The 12,456-nt window shown below is 42.7% G+C and overlaps 1 protein-coding gene across 2 annotated transcripts in view; it reads left to right on the top strand.

Annotated features, from left to right (window-relative positions):
* The window catches only part of RAB3B (RAB3B, member RAS oncogene family), a 57,731-nt gene that overhangs the window by 38,084 nt on the left and 7,191 nt on the right, over window positions 1-12,456 (top strand). For both annotated transcript variants that reach the window (XM_086753753.1, XM_086753752.1), the window contains one exon: window positions 6,127-6,245. In XM_086753753.1, coding sequence (XP_086609879.1) covers window positions 6,127-6,245 — 119 coding nt within the window. The remainder of the gene's footprint in view (window positions 1-6,126; window positions 6,246-12,456) is intronic.

Below are 12,456 nucleotides of genomic sequence, written 5' to 3'. Positions count from 1 at the left end.
ACTTTACAAAGAAAAGCAGTCAGTAAGTGCAGTGCCTCACCTGAAGGGATGCTCAACCACTGAGTTACAGAGGAAAACTTCAAAAATGTGGTGTGAAGAATGAGGCCTCTGATGACTGGCCAGATATCGGTGAGCTCTTGTAGGCTGTGCAGGTATTAAACGTCTCTTTTCTTAATATTTCCATCTCCATGGTAGGAGCAGTTTATGTGCAAATATTAGAGAAAACAGGATAGGAAAAGCGAAGCTTCTGCAACTGGTGCTAATGAAATTATCCAAGGCTTCTGGTTTTACTGCCTCTAAAGATTTGAAGTGAAGATAGCCATAGTGGGGAAATGTTTAAAAAACACTTTGCAAGGATAGAGCATGTTACCAAAAAGACAGTGTTTTGTGTTGGGTTTTTTTTTCCACAACAGAAATGTTTTGCTGCATGTTGCTAATATTGCTCAAATGCAACTGGCTCTCAATTGTGAGAGATCTAAATGTGTCTGAGTAGGTTCCAGTGACTCTTGGGCAATGGGAGCACTCAATAACAAGAGAAGAAAAAAAACCCATGCTTAATACGATCTGTTGAACTGGAGTATTTTAATCAGAGCTGAACTCTGAAGGAACCAGGTATTATTTTGCTCCTGGCAGCAACTGAAACTTCACAGGCTTTTCATGACATCACGTCTTTTCCATGTCTTAACCAGTGACTCATCTTGCTTGCCTGTTTGTTCCTATTTCTAGCTACCAGCAGGAACAGTAAGCTCAATGTTAGCATTTTCATACTAATGGCACATACTAGTCTGCCTCAGGTCACTCTCCTAACTCAAGCTTGTTGCTCTTGGTGGGTTGTTTTCTTTCTCCCTTCCTCTTTCTCAAGGTGACTTTTGTTTAGCAGATTCTTGGTGGCTTCCCCTCAAAAGTCCTACTTCTGCAAAGGAAACGTGTGCGTGTGTGTTAATGTAACATCCAGGAGCTCCAGTCGCAGAGCAGAGCTCTTCTGCGCTGAGCGCTGGGCAATCGTCCAGCTAAGGAAGTGTCAGCCCCGGAGAGCCTGCAGTCTGAAATGCACGTCCTGACATGAGAGTGGTGGGATGGGAACGAACCAGCCTCCTCACAGCAGACATCAATAATACTGACCAAAACAACTAGAATTACCAGAGGTTGTGAGAAATTTAACACCTCACATTGCAACAGTCCAGAAAGGTAAGGAGATGCTGCATTGAGGATGTTTCTTCATCCATGCAGAAATGAAAGCAAATGGGTCTTGGACATAAAGGGGCTGAGTATTACCGAGCCCCAGATTGGCCTACAGCAGGACAAACAGCCCTCTGCCTTCAATATGAGCCTTTATTTCTTGCTTATTCAGGTTATCTGTCCTGTAGAGAACAGGAGCTGAGGTGGCCACTCTGTCTGAGAGCTGAGCTGTGTTGGCAGGGAGTCAGATGTTTCCTGACACTTTGATGTCTCACAGCTTGCTGCCCCTATAACCATGGGTCCATGAAGTCTGTTACTCTTATCTCCAAGGCTGACCAAACTCTGAACAAGGTACAAAAAGCTATAGCATTGGTGTCGTGATTTGACTCTGAACAGCAGGGAAGAAGAGGTGTCTCCTTCACCACAGCTGATGAAGCCCTATAATTGTGGTTGGTGCTGGTTATTGGGGTTGATGTAGCCTCTGTTCTGGCTCTGAGCAGCCTAAGCAAGGACACTGCTAAGTACCTGCATCTTGTAATTGTTGCCAACCAGCTGAAAAACAGGTGACTCTTATTCTTATGTATTGTTCTTTTTTTAAAAAACAAACAAACAAACAAAAACAAAAACAACAAACCAAATCAAACCATAATCTTTAAAAAAAAATCAAAAGGTTTATTTCTTTAGAGGCTATTTGTCAAATACTCTGCTAGAACAGTCATGGTGATGAGGGGATTAAATCCAGTACAGATTAGATGTTTCAATGACATTTTATTTGGAACAAAGAACTTGTGGCTGGGAATCTTTGCTAGAAGGATCATGGTTCAGAATCAGGGATTCTGATTTTTCAGACCTGCAGCAAAGAGCATCTGTTGACATTTAAAAAGTCAAATATGTTCCCTGTGTAAGTACCTTGTTGTTTCTGCTGAAACAGCCAAGTAAATTTAAGAAGAGCTGTTTGTGCTCCTATCTTGAATGTTTAGGTGATGGATCTTGTGAGTAGAGGGCATTTACACATAATGCAAATGCATTTAGGTCTTTTTCTCCTGTGATAAACGCTGAATTTTGATTGCTCGTTAATGCAAAACCTTCAAATTTTTGTTTCAAGCTACCAACGAATGGTCTTGTGGGGGTTTTAAATTGTTTGTGTCAAGAACAGGCGCATATGTAAGCTACAAAAGAATGGAGTTGTTGGCACATTAGTGTAAATACACCTCACAGAGACCCTTCCGTGCTGTGTTACAGCCAAGCTTTCTGATTCCTCATCAGGGAGAGCTAAACAGGCTTCTGGATGCTGAAGGCTCAGGCTGTTCTTCCTAGGCATTTGCTAGGCTGTTAATTAGAGCTACACCGGCTTTCTGCCGGTCCTTGCCTGTGCCTCATGTACTTGTCTTCTCATGAGTTTGTGGTCTACCTGGAAATCTTACAAATAACTTGAGGGGGCAGTGGGGAGCAATCTGCATCAGGTATTTTCTCCTTCATTAGATAAGTGTCTTGCACATGAAAAAAAAACAGAAATGCCTCATTACCTAAGGTTTGTGGTGTTTTAAACTGATGTAAGGGCAGCTACTGTAAATGCTGAAGAAACTGAGCTTAGATTTGCAGTTTGTTTTATTTCATATATGCTGAAGTACCTGAGGGCTGGGAGGCGTTCACTGAAGCTAGCATGAAACATGGTGTGAGTCAAGAAAATTAAGCCAGTTTATTGCTGTCTAAGAAGCTAACATAGCCTGAGGAAAAAAAACACTTCAGGGTGATATTACAAAGACTGAAATGGATTTGGAGAAATGCAACTAAAAGCCTTGAAGGGGAGATGTCATGCTCTGTACCTGTACAGGAAGACAAAGCACAGAATCCATCAGTGACTTGCATAGAGATGAATCTCATCCCCGCGTTGTACCACATGGCTGCCAGGGCAAGGTTATCAATAAACTTTACATCCCATCAAATACAGGATGCCTTTCCCGCCCCCCTCTTTGATAACCTGAGAAGATGGGCACCTAATTTACAAATGAATATACAAGTTACCTTCCTAATGAGGTAAGTGCATTGCCCACCAGAGAAGAGGTTATGACTGAGCAAATGCATGTAGCCCTGTGGGGTTTTGTACCTCCTGCAGCCACGTCCCTGTCTCTCACTAACGTATAAATCGGGGTCTGCCACCACACACCGGGGGTTTGCAGGCCGAGTACTGAAATCAGCAAACCAGAATTACTAAATTCCAGTGCTTTCAGGCAACAGCGCAGTTTGCCTTTAACACAGGTGAACCCTGTGGGCTGAGTCCAGTTCCTCGTTGAGCCGAGGCGCTGAGATGATACCAGGGCAGGTTTTGGAAGCCACCCTCAGAGTCCCTTGGGCCTGCTTCCCAGGACAGCCTTGGATGTACCAGCCTCAGAGCTAACTTCTTGCTCTAAGCTATTGTCAAATTTAATTTCTTTCCAAATTATGCTGCGTTTAGCTAGACAATGTGTCTTGCAGTTGCTTGCTGCCTGGTCACAGCCTCGTGCCCTGAGCCAAAATGTGCGCTAGTTAAACACAGAGCAGAAAACAGCAGATGAGATTTGGGAGGCAGAAGAACCTGGGAATGCAGGTGTAAAGCAACAACGCTGTGAGCATGAGAACTGAAGAAGCCCAACTTCCTATGGATTTGTTTCTTTTTATTGGTTTCAGGATCTAAGAAGGTACTAATACAATTTAGGTCTTTCTCCTAATGAGGCATGATCCCTGTAGATCCTTTGGTATTGGAAAAAGATAGGCATTGCCCTTAAGCTTTTTTGCTCAGCTCAGGTATGCTTAAGGTCTCTCTTTTTCACCTCACCAACTATTTTTGTGACATTTGTAAGAATGTACCTTTGAAAGCGTTTCCCCTCAGTCAAGTTTGATCAAAAGTCAGTAGAGTGATAATAAGCATACACACGTGCACGTGTGGAGACCTGTGATTTAATAAGCCTCATGTCCTTAGGAAATCAGGCTAAAATAAAGCAGCTATCATGTCTGAATAAACAGAACAGTGCTATTGCTGCTGAGACCTTCCCCACTTGGAGAAGTACAGTTCTAGCTGGCATGGCTGGTTTTAGCTGTTCAGCTGCTACGCGAGGATGCAGTGTCAGTGAATATGAGAGTGCTCTGTGATGGATTTATCAATGGCAGGAGAAGAAATGGTCACTCAGGCTGCGAGGTGTAGTCTACCTCATTCTGGTACTCCTTGTCAGGAGGGAACAGGAGGACTATTTCTCAGATGGTGTGCAATGCCTCAAAGTGGTCAGCCAACGGACTACCCTGTCTTGAAATACATGCACAAGTTTCAAGGAAAAACCCCCTCTTTTTCTGGAGGATTGGTGAGAAACGGCAAGATTCCTGCTGCATAATCTCTCGACTGGGAGCTTTGCGGTGCGTTACAGCTGTGGATGGTCTCACGGTCGTGCAACAGGCAGAGCCTTTTAAGCAAGCTGCAGGGAGCTTATTTACAAGCACTTTCCTCCTACAGAGAGCCTTGGTGGTAGTCTGGTGCAGAACAATGGGTGATCATTGATGTTTTCCCTTTTCATAGACTGGCTAGCATGTGTTCTGGAAGGGCCAACATTATCTCTTGCATGCAGCAAAAACAAAGCTGATGTATGGGAATGATGGACAGGAGGATTTTAAAGCTGAGTAGTTTCCTGCCCACTGCACCTTCTGTGTTTTCTGGAGTTGTGATACGCTGTGTCTGATCAGCAGCTAGCTCTACGCTCCTTCCGGAGCTCTCTACAGGGATTTATTTTACTCTTCCAACTAGCTACATGAGTGATAAGTCCTTTAGGGTCTTTTTCTCTATAGAAGAAAAACTTGAATCACATTTTAAACCAGTGGCAGTAAATTCTTTCTTAAGTGTGGGTTTTGGAGGACTAAAGGACCATTCACTTCAGAACTGCTAACCCATGAGAGTAGCTAGCAGTCAACACCTTGTGCTGGATGTGTACTTTGAAGGTAAGGCCTTTACCTCCCTGCTGCTGTTTCAGAGTTGTCATTTGCCAAAAGATGGATGAAATGCGTTTGTTCAAATGATAGATACCTCCTGAGTAAGAGCTACGTTAGGCACACGACTTCTCTCCTAGGTTCAGAAGGCAAGCCTAGAGGGAACAGATTGGCTGCGGGACTGCTGATCTGATGCAGAAATACTTCTCAGTTTAAGAGCAGGCACCTAAAATGTGAGGAACAAATGTTGTTGGCATTCAACAGATGGTAGTTGACATGTTTTCCAGCTGTCACAAGTCTTTCAAAATTCTTCTGTTGTATATGCCAGAGTTTCACCTTTGTACTGCCAGGCTGAACACAGAAATAGCTGCAGTTTGGAGGTACTCTGCAGCACTCTCTAGGTGAGGAGAATTAAGCTGAACAAACAGAAGAGGATTAGTAAATCTCGAATCAGTATATGCACCTCAGCATCCCAGTGATTGGGATATTCCACATAATTCACTGTGTAGAATAATTTTCATTGCATCGAGTCTTTAATTGTTATTTCTAACCTCAGGTAAGAACGGACTCACCCGCAGTATCTATCTCAAGGACGTTTTCCTGACTGTGACACTAAATTGCAACACCTAGATGTCTTTTGCTTGGTACAGTCCTGGACTATTTTCTGTTGCCGCTGCTTTGAAGTGTCAGCTTTCCGTGAACTCTGCTAGTATTTTATTATTGCACTGAGGCTGAGGCAGAGAAGAGCAATTAAAGGGTTGACATCTGTGGTATTTTTTTAATAGTACATGTGTCAAAATGCATTTAACAAATCATAGTGATGCAAAAGCCCAATTAATGCTAAAATGTAAGTTGAGTTCACTTCAGTTGGAAGCAAATGAGAATTTTAAAATGTATAACAAAAAATGGTTGCCTTATTTTAGGTAGAACACCTAACTACAACTCCTGTTTCTGAGAACTGAAGTCTTAAAGCCTAAATATTCCTTTCCCTTCCAGGATACAGCTGGACAAGAAAGATACAGGACCATAACTACAGCCTACTACCGAGGAGCCATGGGCTTCATCCTCATGTATGACATTACCAGTGAGGACTCCTTCAATGCAGTGCAGGACTGGTAGGAAATGTTGTTGTTGGGTTTGTTTGGTTTTTGGCCAATTCTCTCCTCACAATTGTTTGTTGAGAACATTAGACATCCCATGCATCACTGTATTATTTCCTCTTCGTCTAAACTCTGGGATAAATAATTTAGTTTTTAAACTCTCCTTAGAAAAAGTTCTACAGTTTCACTTTAATGAAAAAGTTATAGTTGCATACTATAGCAGTTGTTGCTTTTAAAAGTTCTAGTTTATTGTAAAGAAATTAATTCTTTAATGCATTATTTGGGCTTATGAGGTGGAATACACGTGGAACAGTATTCACCTTGCCTAACTTGAAATAATTAAAAATCTAACTTTACCCATTTAAAACTTGCGAAGTTTAAAGTAGTTGTAGCTGTAATAAGAGGAAGAAGAGTGAGGTCTAGGACAGAAAGCAGGCATATGCCTTGGAAGGGGCCTGTTACCACTGACTACAGAAAGCACCTCAACAACTCTGAAAGGCAGCGCTCAGTGTGGGATGGGGGAGAAGGAGTTTACCTATTAAATGGCAAGAGTGGAGACTTAGCCCTAAAATTAGGTATGAAATGGATTCTCAGCTGTTATAAGCTCCTCTGGCTCCACTGAATTCAGTACAAATGCAGAAACACCAGGAAATTATTTCTGGACTTCCGGATGACAAAAAGCCAGAAAATATTTTGAGCTTACAGGGAAGAAAGAAAGCACCAGGTCAGACACTTTTAAAATTCCATGGCAGGCTCAAAGCTACATTGGTACGCGAACTTGTCTCCCCCACATTTTGTTGTGCACTTCCATTTCCCCATCTGGAGGCTCCCCTTGTAGCTCGTGCCACCTGTCTTCTTCCTTAGGAAGAAATGTCCCATCTCACCCCACACGTGATCTGATTTCTGGAAGTGGAGCAAAGGTAATGTAGTGGTTAATGTAGTCTTCCAAGTCTGATTGATTTGCAGTGATCTCAGTGACCTCCTAGGAGCATAAACCAGCAGCATTTAAGGTGACATAAAAATGTTCTTACCTAACAGGTCAGAAGAACCTCCTTCTCGTGGAACACATGCTGGCTATGGCACTGACTCTTAGCATCCAGCTCAGTCTGGCTTTTTGTTGAACACCTATTCTATATCCCCTAATCTAGGTTGTAACTCAAAAGCCACAACAACATGCTTTGTTGTTCCCAGTAATTTGGCCTTCCTCCAAGGCTGCCCATTATTTGTTCTCACTGTCCACTGAAGCAGTTGGTCATGATCATCACATCTAAAGATGTAGTTTCCACTTTCACCTGATCTCCAGTATCATGACATCATGCTGCAGAAGGTGAACTGCAGCACCTTCCCCGAGCTGTATTTCAGCAGTTAATGACAGAAGAATAAATTTTTCCTTGCTAGAAACACGAAGGCTTTGCCAAAACCAGGTTCCTCCACGTGGCACACCCTCCACCAAGCTCAAATGAAGCCATTTCTCCAAGTGTCTGCACAGAGATTTTTTTCCATAGGAGTGCAGGCAGGTGAGCTAGGGCAGTTATCTTTCACTAAACTATAAATATTTTCAGCTTGGTTCCCTGCTGAAACAAGGTGTATGTGACCAGTTCATCTGTCTGTCTGTTGATTCCTCTTTAATACATTTTACTTATCAGTCTTAACTTAGCCAAAAAATACCAAATCTCAACCTGTGATCTACCACTATGAGATACTGTTTTAAAAGTTGGCACAGGTGAAGTTTAGCCTGAAGCTTTGTATTGGAAATGCCCTAACATCTGTTCCATCAAAGGCAGTGGTGCAAGAGTGTAAGAATTAGGAAAGGCTGGCTTTGTGTATTTGACTTCTGTCTCCCTGTGCCACGGGGGGTGCGTGGATAGCTTTGCTAAGAGCACCTTGTCAGCCAAAGGACAGAGGTGAACCGTCGCTTTTGGTTTTTACTTTGTATGTCAAGAATCTTTCCAACCACCGGTTTTCAGATTCTGAGCCCAAATGATGTAGTGGGGCTGATAAAATCGGGCGGTGGTAGCCCATTTCCATCCTTTGAAGCTTGTCCCCAGGAGAGGAGACGAGGACTGTAGCAAAGCCAGCATCGCTGTGCCCGCAGAGTCCTCTAGCGGTGATGCAGCGAAGAGGTGTTTTTTTCCCAGTCTGCTTTCTAAACTTCCAAAGGGACAAGAAAAGGAAACAAAAGCTTTTGTCTGGTGCTGCTCTCTATCAGCCTCTGCCATTTGTTAGGATAGCAAGTAGATAGCATTTTTTGGGCTCTTTCCCACCCTCCTCAGACCCCCCCCATGATGAGTGATTCAGTTATGCCTCAAAAAAAACCATTACTCTGCATCTGGTCTTCAGTCAGGAACTGTACTCTCCTTTGAAAATTAAGGTGTCTACTACTTGAGCTCCTTTAGCTCAGAGCCTTTATCTCCATGAGCCTCGTCCGTTCTTCAAATCAAGTGCGAGACAGCAGCAGCATGCCTAATGATGACAGAGCCCTGGCAGCCCTGCCGTGCTTCTGCTTTGTGCTGGTGAGAGGATGGAGTGGCAGCAATTGGGAAGCTGCACAGGCTGCAAAGTCAGTAGCATGCCCCTGATGCTCAGCCCTGCCTCGTCTCATCCGTCCCATGTGGACAGGACAGCCTTCCCGCTCTAGCTGCTGTGCCCGAGAGAGAGGACCTCTGTAAGAGTGAGAGGGCTGGGCGCAGAATGTTTGGGAGGTCAGACACTCTGATGGGAGGACAAGTGCCTGAGCGACCTCTTCTCTGCTAGTGAAGCTGTTACCCTCAGTAGTGTTGCTCCTAGATTCCCAGGAAATGGCAGAGTTACAAGCTGATTTCTACCTGGCAAGGAAGAGGTGTGGCCTGATCGATGAATTGCCTCTGTGCTTGCAGAGGTTTAGGTGAGGCTACAACAACGCATGCCAGTTCTAAGACCATACTTCACCCCTCACTGAAATTAAACAGAGCATCCACCTAGAACACATGCAAAAGCTAACAGCAAAGCTCTTCCCAGGTCTTCTTACATCCTGCAAGTTTCCAGAAATTGCAGCAATTAATCCTACACATCCTTTCTCTCTTTTAAGTGTCCTGCTATCCTAGCTGGCGTTTTTCAGTGTCCAGCTACAGTAAATACAGAGTACTGCTAAGTTTAATATTTTGTCATAAATGCAGCAGATCGGCTGACCTTTTAGACATGGAGACTACATCAGCAATACTGAGTTAATGTGAATTAAATCCAGTAAGGAATCTGTTAACCTTCCCAGTTATTTTTAAAATAGCGTATGTGGATAGAATTTGAGTCTTCCTCTGGCATAAAAAGATGAGTAAGCCATCTGCCATGTGATCATGGAACTGGGTTCATAAAGCAAATACAATCAAGCTTAGGAGGATACCTCAAGAAAATCATCAGCAAATAAAATATGAAGTGATGCCCCTTCTGCTAACTTTTGGCTCCTGTCCATTCAAGTCCATTCTCATTGGCTGGTAAGAATTTCCCACCTGAACATAATTCCTGGATCCTAAAATTGTAGCCATGTACAAAACCTTGGAATGGGTCAAGTTGTGGACAGTAGTCATCTATGTGTTTTGCAGTCTACAGCTTGTTCCTTCTTGCTGGTGCCCTGCCTATTGCCATTTAGTGATTGAGGTTTTTTAAGATGCTGTGTAAGCAGGCTGTCAGCATGAGTCTCAGCCCATCTCACTGCTTTCTCTTGTACCGTCTCTTCCTGCAGAGTTCCCTACAGAAAACAAGCCAAAAGCATGAACAAACAGCTGAACCAGAGACCTAGCACTCCAAGTAAGCTCTCACCCACAACAAACTCTTACCTTCTGTTGAGCTCATAGGGATGTGCATAGATCTCAAAATTCATTTTCATAATTACACTGAAATTATGGGAAGGTAGCCTTGCGCTAAGTGGCTTTCCATCAGAGATGTCTTTTCCCTTCTAGACATCTCCAGCGTCTTAGAGCTTATATTCTCCCTTTAGCTGGGAAATTGCCATAGCAGGTTGTGCTTACTAGCCGCCTTGTTCTCCAAGCCTTTTCGTGAAGCTCCAACATCTGCTCTAAAACTGCCTCCCACGTACGTATGGTGTGCTGTACCTCTCATCTGTGGCTAATTGGCACATGACTGTTTTAACAGCCTCCTGACCTGGCCTCACCTGCCCACAATGGAAATGAGAATATGTCTTCCAGTCTGCCATGTGACTTCTTCCTTGGCTGATCTTTTTACCACACCCTTCTTATGGGTGGATGTCCTAAAGAGGATTCTGGTTTGCTTTGTGTCGCTCCAGAAATATTTCACCTAAACCAAGTAAAAGCACTCTTTCTCCTGAGTGAGGAGAATCATGGCTGTATGGCAGGTATTTAGGCAAGCTCTCCAGGTAATACATGAACATGAAGTACAGTCTTTCCTTCATTCACACAAATAACCCCCATTAATGATAATGATCTTAAAGCTGCTGAGAAAGACTGAAATATACAATTTAAATGCATTGGGGGGTATCTAGGACGTGACCTGTTCTTTTGCTCCTTCACTGGGAAATGTACAGCAGATTGTAAGAGAAGCCTCAAAAGATTAGGCCTGAGTGATTTTCCTTACTGCAGTGTGGCAAGAGTACAGACAGGTTACTTTAGAAGAAAAAGCACAAATGGGCAAAAGAAAAGATGGATTTTACCTTATATTTGAAAATAATTATTTATTTTGTTTGAATAACACGACATCTTTCCTGTAGAGTGAGTGAAAGGGTTAAATGAGCTTTCATGGCTTTCAGCTCAGTTTCTAGATTATTTTTTTTTTGTAGACTCCTTGGACAGTTATTATTTGACATTGGCTTGTTAGTTTTGTGTGCAGATAAATCAGTGGTTTATACCTCATTTGAAACTGCTGAAACTAGAATATACTCAGCATTTGACGCTGTAAATATAAAATATTATGGAAACTCTGCTCTGAACAATCTAAACCATTTTGTAGAAGGGAAGAAAAAAATTTGTTAAATTTAACTTGTATTTAAGTGACAGCTGGGTTCACAAATCATCAGCTTTATTTGTCTTTAAGGCTGATCTCCAAATTAGGCTGTTGATATATCCATGTAACTGTGAACCTAAGACTATTTTTCTTCTAAGCGTGAAGCATAAAACCCATGCTTTATCATTAATTTGGACAATTCGGCACAAATAAGGCACAGCATTGTTACTGTGTCACAGAAATACCTTTTTTCCCCAGTGTCTATATTGGACTGCCCTGATAGTTGTTGCAATATCTATATTGCACAAGCCTATTTATTTATTTATTTACTTTTACAAAAGCTTCTGGAAATTTGCTGCCTGGGGATGAGAGTTCCTTTTAGACATTCTTCATAACTTTTGTTTGTTTTTATTCCTAATAAGTGTAAATGGCAGTGTTCTGCAAGATAGTATTTTTGCTAACTTGCACAAAAGAAGGAGGAGTTTCTGTGGGAGATCCTTCATGGTTTTTTCTTCTTTTTCATTTTCTAAGTAATTCTGTTTAAATAGTTCAGATTTGGCAGCGTGTCTCCAGATGACTCCCCAGGGGCTGAAATGAATCCTGAGAGAGGAACGGGAGTCAGGAGAGAAGCCTGGTTATAGGTGTTTTAAATTGAACCTGGACAGACTTTTTTTCTCTATATTGCTTATAGAGAGAGACTGAGAAGATTTTATCTTCCTGGGCTTTGGTTGATTTCTGAGGTCATCTGTTTCTGTGATGAGCCTTGAGAAACCCCAGAGTACTGCATAAACCCATCACAGACTCGCGTTAGCTCTCACAGGGCTTGTCTACATGGAGGCACTCAGAAAGGTGAAAGTGGAGGAGCCAAAATTGGGATTGGAGTGGGTGCCTTTCCAGGAGGACACTAAGAAGAGTAAGAAGTTTCACTGCACAAATCCTTGATTACTTTTGCATGTTGCAGCATGGGCCTGGGCTTGTGCAGTGGGCTTTGTTTAGGTTTATGCTTTCCAGTGCTGCTTAAAGGCAAGCTGCACAGGGAACTGTGACTCCCTTTTTCATAGATATCTGTGGAGTAACATGACTGCTTTCCATGGAAAAAGGCAAGTAAGCAACTAATTAAAAAATATTAGTAGGTCAGAGCTGGAGGCTGCTGCTAATTCAAGAGAAGGAAACGAGTGCTTTATTGTTAAGGGAGTTCAAACAAACTAAACAGAAGTAAAAATCTGAGGGGAATCCTGGCTCTCCTGGGAAATGGCAGGTTTGTCTGAAACTGCTG

The sequence above is a fragment of the Chlamydotis macqueenii genome, chromosome 8 (genome assembly GCF_036417535.1).
Source record: "Chlamydotis macqueenii isolate bChlMac1 chromosome 8, bChlMac1.mat, whole genome shotgun sequence".
NCBI classification, from domain to species: Eukaryota; Metazoa; Chordata; class Aves; order Otidiformes; family Otididae; genus Chlamydotis; species Chlamydotis macqueenii.
The sequence above is the reverse complement of the archived record's forward strand: the minus strand, read 5'-3'. Positions and strand labels throughout refer to the sequence as shown.